At 50.0% G+C, this 12,658-nt stretch overlaps 1 protein-coding gene and 1 non-coding gene across 7 annotated transcripts in view; one reads left to right on the forward strand and one right to left on the reverse strand.

Moving 5' to 3' along the window:
• The window catches only part of TAF8 (TATA-box binding protein associated factor 8), a 28,053-nt gene that overhangs the window by 9,713 nt on the left and 5,682 nt on the right, over window positions 1-12,658 (reverse strand). For 3 of the 6 annotated variants that reach the window (XM_036317629.1, XM_036317626.1, XM_036317631.1), the window contains 5 exons: window positions 11,662-11,786; window positions 8,305-8,452; window positions 6,614-6,756; window positions 1,616-1,755; window positions 493-1,082 (listed from right to left, as the gene is read on the reverse strand). In XM_036317629.1, the coding sequence (XP_036173522.1) occupies window positions 1,010-1,082; window positions 1,616-1,755; window positions 6,614-6,756; window positions 8,305-8,452; window positions 11,662-11,786 (629 nt within the window). In that variant the 3' untranslated portion in view covers window positions 493-1,009. Of the gene's footprint in view, window positions 1-492; window positions 1,756-6,613; window positions 6,757-8,304; window positions 8,453-11,661; window positions 11,787-12,658 lie in introns of those variants that run through there. The other 3 variants (XM_036317627.1, XM_036317628.1, XM_036317630.1) reach the window with 3 other exon arrangements.
• LOC118660872 lies at window positions 5,318-5,448 on the forward strand. The gene has a single exon (XR_004969065.1). It is a non-coding gene; the product is annotated as a small nucleolar RNA SNORA42/SNORA80 family (small nucleolar RNA).

Raw genomic sequence — 12,658 nt, forward strand, 5'->3', positions numbered from 1 at the left:
GCAGCCAATTAATGTCTCTCCTCAATGTTTCCATATCTACCTCTCCCTAAAAAAAGAAAATCAATACAAAAATTTTAAATAAAAAAATAATTAAAAAAAGAAGACAAAAAAAAGAGAGAGATGACTGTGGAAGCCAAGTATGAGAAGAGTTCAATACAATTCCAGGGACACCTCACTGCTGCTGTGTAAACTTCCAGGTTCACTGGCACTTTTCTTCTTAGACTCGGTTTTTCAATCTCTGCTGTCAGAGACCAGCCAAAGGTGTCAGCTTGCCCACCATCTTCCTTAAACACCTGTGTTTTGATCTGTAGGGTTCAGGAAGGATGAAATCTTTCCCCAGGATGCAAAGAGGTTGAAGAGATTCAGATCTGCTTCTGGAAGAACTCCTTGGCCTGGCCCGCCGGCTTCCGCCACATGGCTTCCTTCTGTGCTGGCTTCCAGCAGACCCAAGAGGCTCTCCGCTCTCAGCAAACAAGGCCAACCCGTCCCCCCCCCCCCCCCATCCCTTTCCTGTTGTTTAAGGCCGGATTCCTCCAGCAAGTCACAGCATAATACATCAAGCAGAGGCTCTTGTCAGAGAAAACATTCCCTGGATGGGGCAGGACTCAGTCGTCCCAAAGCACACATGCCACAGAGCGACAACAAACACCAACCTCTCACGAGCGGGCGCTGCCTTGTAGGAAGAGTCCACCAGATGTGGAGAGAGTCGGTGCGCTGTTACGCATCACCCTCCTCCACCTGACACACCGGCTCACTCCTCCTGACTCCTGCGGCCCAGGTCAAGGAGTGACACGTGGGAAGGCAAAGTCACCTTCGTCATCTCAGCAGGGCGCTTGGAGCCCAGGTGAGAAGAGAAATAAGACTGAGGTTCAAGGGTGAGAAACTGGTGCTACAGGTTGTCTGTGAGTCAATAAAGGGACCCGCACGGCCTGAAACGGAAGCCAGGCAAACAGTCCTCTGGAGGAAGCAGAGAAGGTGCAGCCCCTTCTTCCTGCGGCCTTCCCTGGTCTCACGGGTTCCAAGGAGTCAGGTCCTGTGATAATGAATGAAGTCGCCAGCTGCTCCTACGCCCAGAGTCCAGCCTGGCCAATTAAGAAAGCCTCGTTATTACCACCACATCATATCTTCCTCAACCCAGACATCGGTGAAAATGGGAAATATTAACACAGTTTGCTGTTAAAAGCATGCCCAGTCACCCCAGCCGCCTCGCTGGACCACGGGAGGCCACCCTTTCTGCTTCCCTCCAGCGGCTTTAACTCCCCCCAGGAGCGTGGAGTCCGCATCTCTGTACAAGGCAGGCTTTCTTCTCAGCTCACGAGAGGGACCTGGAAAGAAGAGGAATCCATGGAGCCTGCCTGGTGGGCCCCCCTGCTCTCCTTCTAGGAGGCAATAACTCCAGGGCTGTGAGGGTTAGTCCCGGGGCTGCAGGAAGCTCAACCTCTTTGCCCAAGAGGTACATGTGGCAGACGAGGAAGGAGAGGGAAAGGGACGGTATTTCCTCTCACTCGAGTAGCTTTCCCCGAGGTTCAGGCCCACTTTTCTGAAAACGAAGAGTGGCCTCTCCCTTGTGCCGCGGTTGGCCAGAGCGCCTCTCGGCACCCAGCTCCCAACTCACTTCTTCCTGCGGATCTTGGGTTTCTTCACGGGGCGCAGGTAGGGGTTATCGATGAGGCTCTCCTCCCCGTTCCGGCTCCCCGTCAAGGAGGAGTTCTGCTGCAGGACAGAGGTGTTCTCCTTCTCGGCTCCAGAGTCATCCTTTGAGCAAAAGCCGAAATAAAGCACAACACCAACGGCATAAGGAAAGCGATCAGCCCATGGCAGGGACCACTGTCAGCGCCCCTTTCCGGGGGAGACTGGAAGCTCAGGGGCCACTTCTTTCTAAAGGGCCTCCGATGAAGCGAGGCCCAGGCAGCACTGGCCAGCAGAGGAAGGTGAGGCCAACGGCTCTGACGCGGAGCACAGAACACAGAACCCTGAGCTCTTGACAAGACAGGGACGAGTTAGAAAGAACAGCGACCTGGGAGGGGCAGAGGTCTGGGGCTAAAATTCAGGTGCTCAAGAAGGAAGCCCCTCCTGTGGGGAGGTGAAGAGAAAGGGAAGTGGGCTTCCACCCTTGGCAGGACTGAGACGGGGTGGGAACAATCACATGCAGAGGCCTCCCCTGAACCAAAGCTGAAGTAAAGCGTCAGAGACGGCCCCCCAGATCCTCAAGTTTTCTGGTTCTTGCAACGTGGTACCAATGACCACATTACAGCAGAGCAGAGCGTGCTGGCACCAATGCGGGAACGTCATCCATACCCCCACTGCCACCTGGGGATCAGGTCTCTCAGGTCTGGTTTTTGAAGACAGTGATTATGCAGAAAAGTTCATAAATTTACATATATTCCGTAGGACCCCAATTTAAATTTTAAAAAAATCACAATTGTGTGTAAACTGGAAAAAAGTAGTATGTTGAAGTTTAAAAAACTGGTTCTAAGAATATGGGTGATTGATTCTCCTTTCCTTACTTATACTCTCTTCTAAGTTCTGTAAAATGAGCATAGCAGAGGAAGGGGGACAAAATCACAGGAAGAACTTGACCTACAAGTTCATTCCTAAGGTACTGTAAGTGACCAGAGGCGCTGGTGGGGCTGCGCCCCCTGGTGATAGGCCAAGGTTCTGTCACTGAGATTCCTGTTCTGTGGAGGCTCTGACTTCAACCAGAGCAGAGGACACTACGATCAGATGGCAGGAAATGAACGGCAGGCTCTCCCCGGAGACCGCTGGCCCAGCAGGCAGGCGACAGTTGGGCTCCAGGAACCGCAGGAGATGGGTCACTTCTGGGTTCCGCTGCACGTGCTCACACTATCCATCCACTGTGTCCTCCCAGAGACCCTGTGCTTCCCTCTCCAACACCTGACCCGGTGGGACCACGAGGTGACTCAGAGCCACCGTGGAGCTTCCGGAGGCTCTTCCGAAAGCGAGTGCCCAAGATCACCCTCGCTCACGCCAGACACAAGGTCTGACCACCCTGCCTGGGACATTTGGCTCCTACACTTTCTAAAGTTCTTTACGGCTTAATTTAGTAACCACCCCTACCCACCTCTTATCATTTCTCCATGGTCAACACCTTATCTTAGAGTTATTGGACGTTCACTTCAGCTGTGCCTTAAGTGTTTCCTGAAATAAGGATGGAGGTGACAAGGGTGCTGAAAAGCCAGCCTCGACCTGCTGGAGGCCCTGAGGCTGCCTCCACCGGCTCACTGTCTCACAGGCTCCTGCCCTCACCTGCCTGCCGACCCCCAGGCTCACACAGCCACGGCCACTCAACATCTCCACTGGGGTGTCAGGTAGGCACCTCCAACTCTGTGTGCCTAACACTGAGCCCCGGACCGCCCCCTGTGCCTAAACAGCCCTCCCTGCAGCCCTCCTGGCCTTCCTGTTGTTCAAGCCGAACACTCCAGTCATTCTTAATTGTTTTCTTTCTCTGACAGCTCACCTCAATCTGTAAGGAAAACTTCCTGGCCTTACCTCACATTACAGGCAGAATCTGACCACTTCCAGTGGCCCTATGTGACCATCCAGCGAGGACCCACCACTGTCCCTGGCCTAGACTACCTCAAACGCTTCCTAACTGACCTCCCTCCACAGCCCACAGTCCACGCGGCTGCAGTCCCTTCTCCTCACCGCCGTCGGCGATCCTGGAAAAAGTTAGCTCAGACACGTCCCTTCTCTGCACCATGCCCCCCCCACTCCCATTTCACCTAGTCGAAACCCGGTCTTAAAGCTGCTTACAGGTCCTGGTGTGACTCTCCTCTCCCCTTCCTCAGCCACAGCCACACTCGCCTCCGTGCTGCTCCTCAGGGCCTCTGCACAGGCTGGTCCCTTTCCAGAACATTCTTCCAGAGAGCCTGGCTCACTCCCTCACCTCCTCCAAGTCTCTGCTCACACGTCAGTTCTCCGGGATGTCTACCCTGAGCACTCTAAAACTGAAACCTCCACCCTTCGCCCTGGACCTTCCCTCCCCGTCCCCAGTAGCACTTTAATAAACCACGTAACGATGTACTTATATATTCCAGCCACTGTCACCCTCCCACTGCCAACTCACAGGCTCCTAAAAGGCGGGTGTGCTCTTTGTTCTGTTCACTGAAGGGTCCCAAGCTCTCAGAACAGCGTCTGGCACATGCCAGCAGGCACTAAATAAATAAATGACGGGTACAGTGCTCATGGGAGAGCAAAAGTTTCGACCCTGGGATTAGCTGCTAGTTCAAATGGGAGAGAAAAATAATTCTATTACACACTAATTTAAAATGAACAGTTCCTTTATGTCCAAGTAGATGGAGAAACCAGGACTGGTTAAGTAAAAACTATGCAGCAAGAGAACTTGAGAGAGAGATGCTGCCACTGACAGATGAAAGAACGATCTGAAATACCAGTTATCTAATGAACTGTAGCAACGTGTGTGAATGCTAACGACAGAAAACCACCACTGTCCGCGGGGCCTGGTTAAACCCACTTGTGCCTCCCTGGAACATGAGGAGGCTGAGCAGGGGGTGAAGGCGCTCCTTTACACGGACATGGAATGATCGCCAAGCTGCATGGATGAGGGCATACAGCGAGGGGCAAACCACCTGTGACCTGCTGTTTGTGTCCGTGTCTCTAGATTCGTAAGAAAGAGGCCAAAAAAAAAGAGGCTGGTGACTGGTTGCTCTGTAGGCGGGAAGGTGGGTAACGGGGCACCAGGACGAGAGAAAGAACTGCCACCACACATCTTTTTGTCCATTCTGAATTTTGAAACCCATATCATACCAGTATTTGCCAGTCCAATAGAATAATAAATCCAACCGATTGGATATAACTCTGTTGCTAGAATCCTTTTCTTAAAGTCTTTCCACTTATTTTTTCACAGGACAGCATGTGGTGGAACAGCCCAGAACAGCAGGGAGGGGCAGTGGGGGCGGGAGCTGCCCTGGGCCAGGCACCTGTGGGTGAGCTCATTTTATCTCGGGCTCCCGCTTCCCCCAGAGCAGTGGTTCTCAACCTTGGCTGCACATTACAATCACCTGGGAATCTTCCTGGGCCTCATCCTCTGGAAATTATTTCTTTGTTACTAATGTTGTGGCCTCACCCCATAACAAAGAAACAATTTCCGGAGGATGGGGCCCAGGAATCAGGATTTTAAAAAAAGATTCCCAGGTGACTGTAATGTGCAGCCAAGGTTGAGAACCACTGGCCTAGAGGGAGGTGCTCCTGCTCCTGTCTGTACTTGTGAAGCAGACTCAGACGTTGGGTGATGTGCCGGGGGAGCAGCACGGTCTGGATTTAAAGCCAGACCGGTGCGTGGGTTTGGATTGATGGCAGGCCTGTCCCCTGGGTCTCTCAGAGTGCCCCAGGCCAGAGCAAGCTGCGCTTGAACCACTGCCCGGCCTGTGCCTGTAGGCTGCAGGCACTGAAGCAGGTTGCACAGTGAAAAAAAGAAAAAGAAAAAAAGAAAAGGAATAAAGCCAGACCAGTCTGACTCCAAGGGTCAGGTCTGTCTACTCTGCCATACGGCTTGGCGTCTCCGTGTCCAGGAGAGTGCAGGCAGCTCCTGGCATGATTTCAGCCTCAACTCACTCACCGCCGCGACCTCACCTATGTCACTACCTAGAGCAGTGATGGCGAACCTATGACACCCGTGTCAGAGGTGACACGCAAACTCATTTTTTTGGTTGACTTTTCTTTGTTAAATGGCATTTAAATATATAAAATAAATATAAGTCTTTGTTTTACTATGGTTGCAAATATCAAAAAATTTCTCTATGTGACACAGCACCAGAGTTAAGTTAGGGTTTTTCAAAATGCTGACGCGCCGAGCTCAAAAGGTTCGCCATCACTGGCCTAGAGTGTCAGATAACCTTCCGCAGGCCCTTTAAGTACTTTGTACTTACAAAGGGAAGTGATGTTTGCTAGAAGACCCCTCTTTCATGAGGTGAACCTCATCTCACTGTAAATGTGGGGAAGCCCACGTTTAACATAGCTTAAGATCTGACCTCCGCACCCCACCCCATGAGCTCTCTGAGCGCATCCCTTCCTACTCTCCTCCCTGTTCGTGCCACTCGGCCACCCTGATGGCCTTGCTGTTCTTCAACACAACAGCTCCCACCTCAGGGCCTTCGCACCTGCTGTTCCCCGTGAGGAATGCTCTACTCCCAGATGTGTAAGCTTTGTTCCCTTCAGGTCTTTACTCATATGCCACCCTCTCAGTCATCCTAAAACCACACTCCCCTGCGCCCATACCTACTTCCCATCTCTTAATTTATTACTTCATACCTTAGCTCCATGAGGGTAGGAAATTTTGTCGGTTTTGTCTCCTACTAATTCCCCAGCACCTGGAACTGTGCCAGCCTCTGGCAGGCGCTCATTCAGTATTTATTGAATGAATGAATGAATGAATGAATGAAGCCCCAGGACAGGACTTGCCTCACAAGCTAGAGATCCCATCACACTCGGACCATCATGAGCCCATCTTGCAAGTCCCTAACATGAAGGCAGAGAGACCTGGGGTAGGTCACGTCCAGGTCCCAGGGTGACAGGCTGTGGGCAGTGGGGCTAGTTTGGGGGCTACTCTGAGCAGGCAGAAGGCAGGACCCACCGTGCTGATATGAAGAGGGAGGTTCTCTGTGTCTGTCTGCTCATCCTGCTCCGAGGAATCCGTCTCTTCCATCTGCTGCATCTCCAGTTCGGATGGGAGAAGAGCCGTCAGGTAGGGGATGGTGAAAGGTCTGGCAGCAATCACTGTGGGATTGGAAGAGAGCAAATCCACTGTCATGGAGTCCTTGCAGCTGGCTCAGGGCCTCACAGCAGAGCAGCGAGCAGCACCCAATGACAATAATGGCTGACTCACTCAAGCACTCACTGTGTCCTACAGGCCTCACACGTACCATCTGAATCCACTGTAATGGCTAAGTGCCATTACCAACCCCGTTTTACAGAGAAGGAACCTGAGACGCTGAGAGGTTAAGTGGCTTCCTCCAGCACACAGAAAGTGGCAGAGTGGGATTTGAACTTGAGCAGTGTAACTTTAGAGCCCACTTTTCCCGAGTCCTGCAGGACTAAAATCAGACAGAACTGGGGCTGCATCCTAGTAAAGCATCAGCTTAGTGATCTCACCTCGTTAACCCCTCTACGCCTCATTTCCAGAGCAGAGATTTTGAGCCCATCAGTCTGAAGGATTTGAGAACTCCCTGCAGGTCAGTGTATCCACTGAGCTAGAGGGCACTTCCAAAAAGCACTGAGGAGGAGAAGAAATCGCTGATGAAATAAATAATAGAAGGTCTCTATGTGTGGTAGAATGTGATTATCGGGTGAGCCTAGGTTTGAAAGTTACTAGCTGTGTGACCCTGGGCAAGTTACTTCCTTTCTCCTCTTTAAGCCTCGGCTCCCTGTAACGGTGATAACAGCTCCTGGGCTCCCGAGAGGATTTAATGAGATGACTTATGGCAGCGGTCCGAGGGGTCCGGAAGGTTGGCGACTGCTGATTTACAGGAAATGATTGGCACCTCATCTGGTACTTAATAACTTAGCTGCTATTCTTTCAGGGCCAGGCACACAGCGAGCACTTGCTGAATGAATGAATCACCCTTGTTCATCTTTGGAAAACCTGAGGCCTATGGAAATGAAGCGACTTGATCACATGGCGAAATGGTAGCGCTGAGATGGGAAATTAAGTGAGACAGTACCTGTGTGAGGACACGGTGAAGGGCAAAGCCCAGCAGGTGTTCTGTAACTGCTCTGCCCCCCTGATGCCTCTGTCCCTTCTACAACCAGGGCTGCCACTTCTGCTCCATGAGTGCCTCTGAGGCCCAGGGCTCAGTTACTCTTGAGGTAACTCAAACTCAACAGACCTCAAGCGGCCAAACCCAACAGAGGCCATTACTATTCTGAGTCATCTGTTAGGGACAGGCCTTAAGAACTGGGAAAAAGAGCCAGAAATCTGAAGAACGAGAGGCACCCAAGATAAGAACAAAGCTTATCATTTGTTTCTTCCTACCATGCTGGAGTAAGGGAAGATGCTATTATCTCAAATGACAAGACAGGGTCCACAGAGGGGTTAGACCAACCGTGGGCAAACTACGGCCCGTGGGCTGGATCCGGCCCATTTGAAATGAATAAAACTAAAAAAAAAAAGACCGTACCCTTTTATGTAATGATGTTTACTTTGAATTTATATTAGTTCATACAAACACTCCATCCATGCTTTTGTTCCGGCCCTCCGGTCCAGTTTAAGAACCCATTGTGGCCCTCGAGTCAAAAAGTTTGCCCACCCCTGGGCTAGACTCTTACATGGAAACGTGCTGACGTCATCTTTGAAAAGACTCTGGGTCTCGCCTGTCTTGGCCATAAAACGGGTGAGTGCCCGCTCCACGTCCCGTCTTTGGGATGCAGCCTTCTCCCGCAGGACCTGGTAGTCAGACACAGGCTCGCGGTACGTCTGAAAAGAACAGCAAAGACACTATAGAGTAATCCCAACGGGTCATTCTGTCCTCCCTGAGGCCCAGCTTAGCTGTTTCTATATCCTTTTACTTATTTTTATTTTTTTAATATATTTTTATTGATTTCAGAGAGGGACAGAGAGATAGAAACATCAATGATGAGAGAGAATCAATGACCGGCTGCCTCCTGCACGCCCCTACTGGGGATCGAGTCCGCAACCTGGGCATGTGCCCTTGACCGGAATCGAACCTGGGATCCTTCAGTCAGCAGGCTAACGCTCTATTCACTGAGCCAAACCAGCTAGGGCCAAAACATTTTAAATTGTGATGGTATAGGTGACATTGTAGCAATGACCAAAAAAGTAATTAACTACTCTTTGTGGCACAGAGATGGGATTTTTGAAGGCGGTGCTTAAACACGTTTCCACTGTTGTCAATGTTAATTCAAGGGTATGTCCTGCATGGTTTCCATATCCACACTTAAACATAGAAACAAGATTTTCTGATGTTTAAAATCATCCCAAAATGAAGAATTTGACTGGATTTTGAACATACTTGTTACAAACATTAAAAATGTAAGACCTTCCCATCATTTTTAAGAGAACTATTTGAGCCAGGCTGGCGTGGCTCGGTGGTTGAGCATCAACCTATGAACCTGGAGGTCATGGTTCAATTCCCAGTCACATGCCTGGGTTGCGGGCTTGGTCCCCAGTGAGGCCATGCAGGAGGCAACCGATCAATGATTCTCTCTCTCTCATCATTTATTTTTTTTTATCTCTCTCTCTCCCTCGCCCTTCCTCTCTGAAATCAATAAAAATATATTTAAATAAAAAAGAGAGAGAGCACTGTTTGAGATTCAAAAAGTTGGAAATTGAATAGAAAATTTTAAACAAAATTCTTCCAATAATTAGAAGATGCAAATTCATTTGTGATTAAGTGGAGCCGACAAGGCTACATACCTTTGTAATGTATCTTTTTCAACTATGAGAGCTGCTGAAGTTTTAAAATAAGCTGATCTTAGAATAAGACCTCTAACCTACTATTCCACCAAGTATTCCACCAAGACTTCAAAACCTAAAAGGCAGAGGCCATCAGGTGCTGCCATTAAAAAGGAGCACAAAGGTTTCCTGACCCTTTAATAAGGGTCAGATTGTCTATAATGCCCATTATTTTGGTGGAGTCATCTATAATAATAAAAGCATAATATGCAAATCAACTGAACGACAGAACAGCAGAATGCTCTGGGAGCCCTGGCCAGGTGGGCGGGGCCTCCCTCTGCGGAGCCATTGATCATGAAGCCCCACTATCAATCGCCCCACAGAGGGAGACCCAGGCCACCAGCCAGCGATGTTGTGGCAGGTGTGCGGGGCTAGCCAGCGATCGCCCCGCAGAAGGAGGCCCAGGCCAGCCAAGTGCTCGCACCCCATGCCTGTCGCCCACAGAAGGAGGCACCTGGTGGAAGGGGGGTGGCGAGGGAGGGGGGGGGGCAGCGCTGCAGATGATAAGCAGTGGCAGCAGTGGGGGTGGGGCCAGCTGCTGGCAGCCAGGGGAAGAAAAGCCCCAATAGGCCCTGCTCACCGGCCAGGCCTAAGGACCCTACCCGCTGGGTCCCGATTGTGAGAGGGCGCAGGCCGGGCTGAGGGGGACACACCCCTCCCATGCACGAATTTCATGCACTGGCCTCTAGTACATTATAATATTCATGTAAGTCAGCATGAATGTTTATTGAAGTATGTACTTAATATTTTTACTGTCAGAAATACACTATAAAAGAGTTAGAGACTGATGGGTTGAAGTGTATGGCCATACCACCCTGAGATTGGGCCCAACCTCTTCTGAATTGTGTCCCCTAAAAAAAAATATGTATGTTGAAGTCCTAACCCCCAGTATCTCAGCATATGACCTCATTTGGAAAGAGGGTCATTGCAGAGGTGATGAGTTAAAAAGAGGTCATACAAGAGAAGAGTGGGACTCTGTTCCAACACAACTAGTGCCCTTGCAAGAAAACGGCCACGTGCAGACACACAGAGGTAACAGAGGACTGCAGTCCTGCGTCTACAAGCCAGGAGTGCCCACAAACCACCAGAAGCTAGGGAAGGCAAGAAGGCTTCTCCTACAGGTTTCAGAGAGAGCATGGCCCTGGCAACATCTTGAATCCGGCCACGTGCCCTCTAGACTGTAAGGCAGTGATGGCGAACCTTTTGAGCTCGGCGTGTCAGCATTTTGAAAAACCCTAACTTAACTCTGGTGCCGTGTCACATATAGAAATTTTTTACATTTGCAACCATAGTAAAAAAAGACTTATATTTTTGATATTTATTTTATATATTTAAATGCCATTTAACAAAGAAAAATCAACCAAAAAAATGAGTTTGCGTGTCACCTCTGACACGCACGTCATAGGTTCGCCATCACTGCTGTAAGGCAATACATTTCTGTTGTTCTAAGCCCCCTAGTATATGGCATTTTGTTACGGCAGCTCTGGGACACTAACACAGAGATCGCAGGTCAAGGCCAGCAGCTGTAGTGCAAGGGTGGCTGACTACCTATTCCTTCCCCCAGTACCCTGAGGTGTGGAGGAATGTCTGGAGGACACGCCCCACCCGCCCACTTGCCCGCATGATGCCATATTTGCACCAGCACGTGCTGTGGAGGCGGGGACAAAGGAAGCGTGTGGGAGGGCCTCCGGGACTCCTCTGCACACGCACCCTTTCCCGGGCGGGCGAAACTGCTCCTCTGGCGAAGGAGAACACATCTAAACCATGGAAGACACCTCAATCTGTGCTCATGCAGACCCAGGACTCAAGTTACGCTGACTTTCATTTCATGTTATCACCAAGTATGGTTTAAATAATCGTTTCCCCCTGGTTTCAAAAAGAACTCTTTTCTATGAAAAGTTTGGAAAACTCAGAAAAGCACACACGAAGCAACAAGAGTTACTGTGAATACTTTCTGGAGTGCCCGTCCCGCCTCCTCTCTAGGTGGTAGGGCCTTTCGCGTTTTGGCGGGACAGGTTTCAATTTCTTGTTAACTATGTTTTTGTGAGCCAACTGGAGGACATAATTCCCCTGTGCCAAATTGTTTATTAATAAGAAAAGACATTCTGAGTTCTGAGTCCACCTTTCATCAATAAGCTTTTGACCCAACAATCAGTAGAAACTGAATATTTTGCAGCAGTCATAGCCCCCGTCATCTCCTCGACACTCACCGGGGTTTTGATGTAGGTGTGGGGGTCGGGGAACTCGGGAAAATGGCTGGGGATGTGCGGCGGGTGGGGTCGGTTCTGCCCCGCAGTGAGAGCTTTGGGGGTCACTGGCTGATTGGTCACTGGAGCTGCAACAGAGTCACAACTGGTTACTCTTCCACCCAAGGACTTGGGTCTCTACCCAAACCCTCCTTTCCTCAAAGTAAATGCTGTATCTCAATTTTCTGAACAACGGATACTTTGTACTTCTATTTTAAAAAGGCCTTGACGGACTTAAGGACCTCAGGGCACCCCCACATGCCCAGCCCTGCTGAATGACCTTGGGTGACATTCCCATCCACAACAGTCTGTCTGCAAGCTTCTTAGGTAGGTGAGTGGTTGCCGTGACAACGTTCACATCACAAAAGAGCACACTGAGGCTGCTGAGTGGCCAAGGAGTCACATGAGCTGTTAACTCTCTTTTCACAGAGCCCAGATAACAAAGTCATGCAGTTCGCCAAGGACAGCATGGGACTAAAAACGGCACCTTCACTGCTACTTGACAGGGAAGGTCTTCAAAAGATGTCAGCTAGAAAAAAAGTGGTGGGAAAAAATCAAGTGAAGTCTCCCCAGGTCCTACCAGCCCACACTGGTTACTCCCAGCTCAGTTTATAGAAGTCAGCTTCCATCTAAGGCACAGGTCGTCTAACTGTGCCTTCGATAGAAACGAAGAGACAGAGTAAATGTTTTAGGTTTTCCAAGCCATACAGTCTGCCACAACTGCTCAACTCTGCCATGATAGCACAAGGCAATCAAAGGTAAGCACACATGGCTGTGTTCCAATAAAGCTTTATTTACAAAAACAGGTGGTGGGCCACATTAGGCCCACAGACCTTAGTTTACTGACTCTTGATCTAAGGAAGAACTAGAGCACTAGCATTTCTCAAGCAGCATCAATCGCCCTTCTAGGGCTAAAGCACAAGAATCACAGCAACATCTCAGATGGTTTTCCTTTCTGGTG

The sequence above is a fragment of the Myotis myotis genome, unplaced genomic scaffold, assembly GCF_014108235.1.
Source record: "Myotis myotis isolate mMyoMyo1 unplaced genomic scaffold, mMyoMyo1.p scaffold_m19_p_7, whole genome shotgun sequence".
Lineage (NCBI taxonomy): Eukaryota > Metazoa > Chordata > Mammalia > Chiroptera > Vespertilionidae > Myotis > Myotis myotis.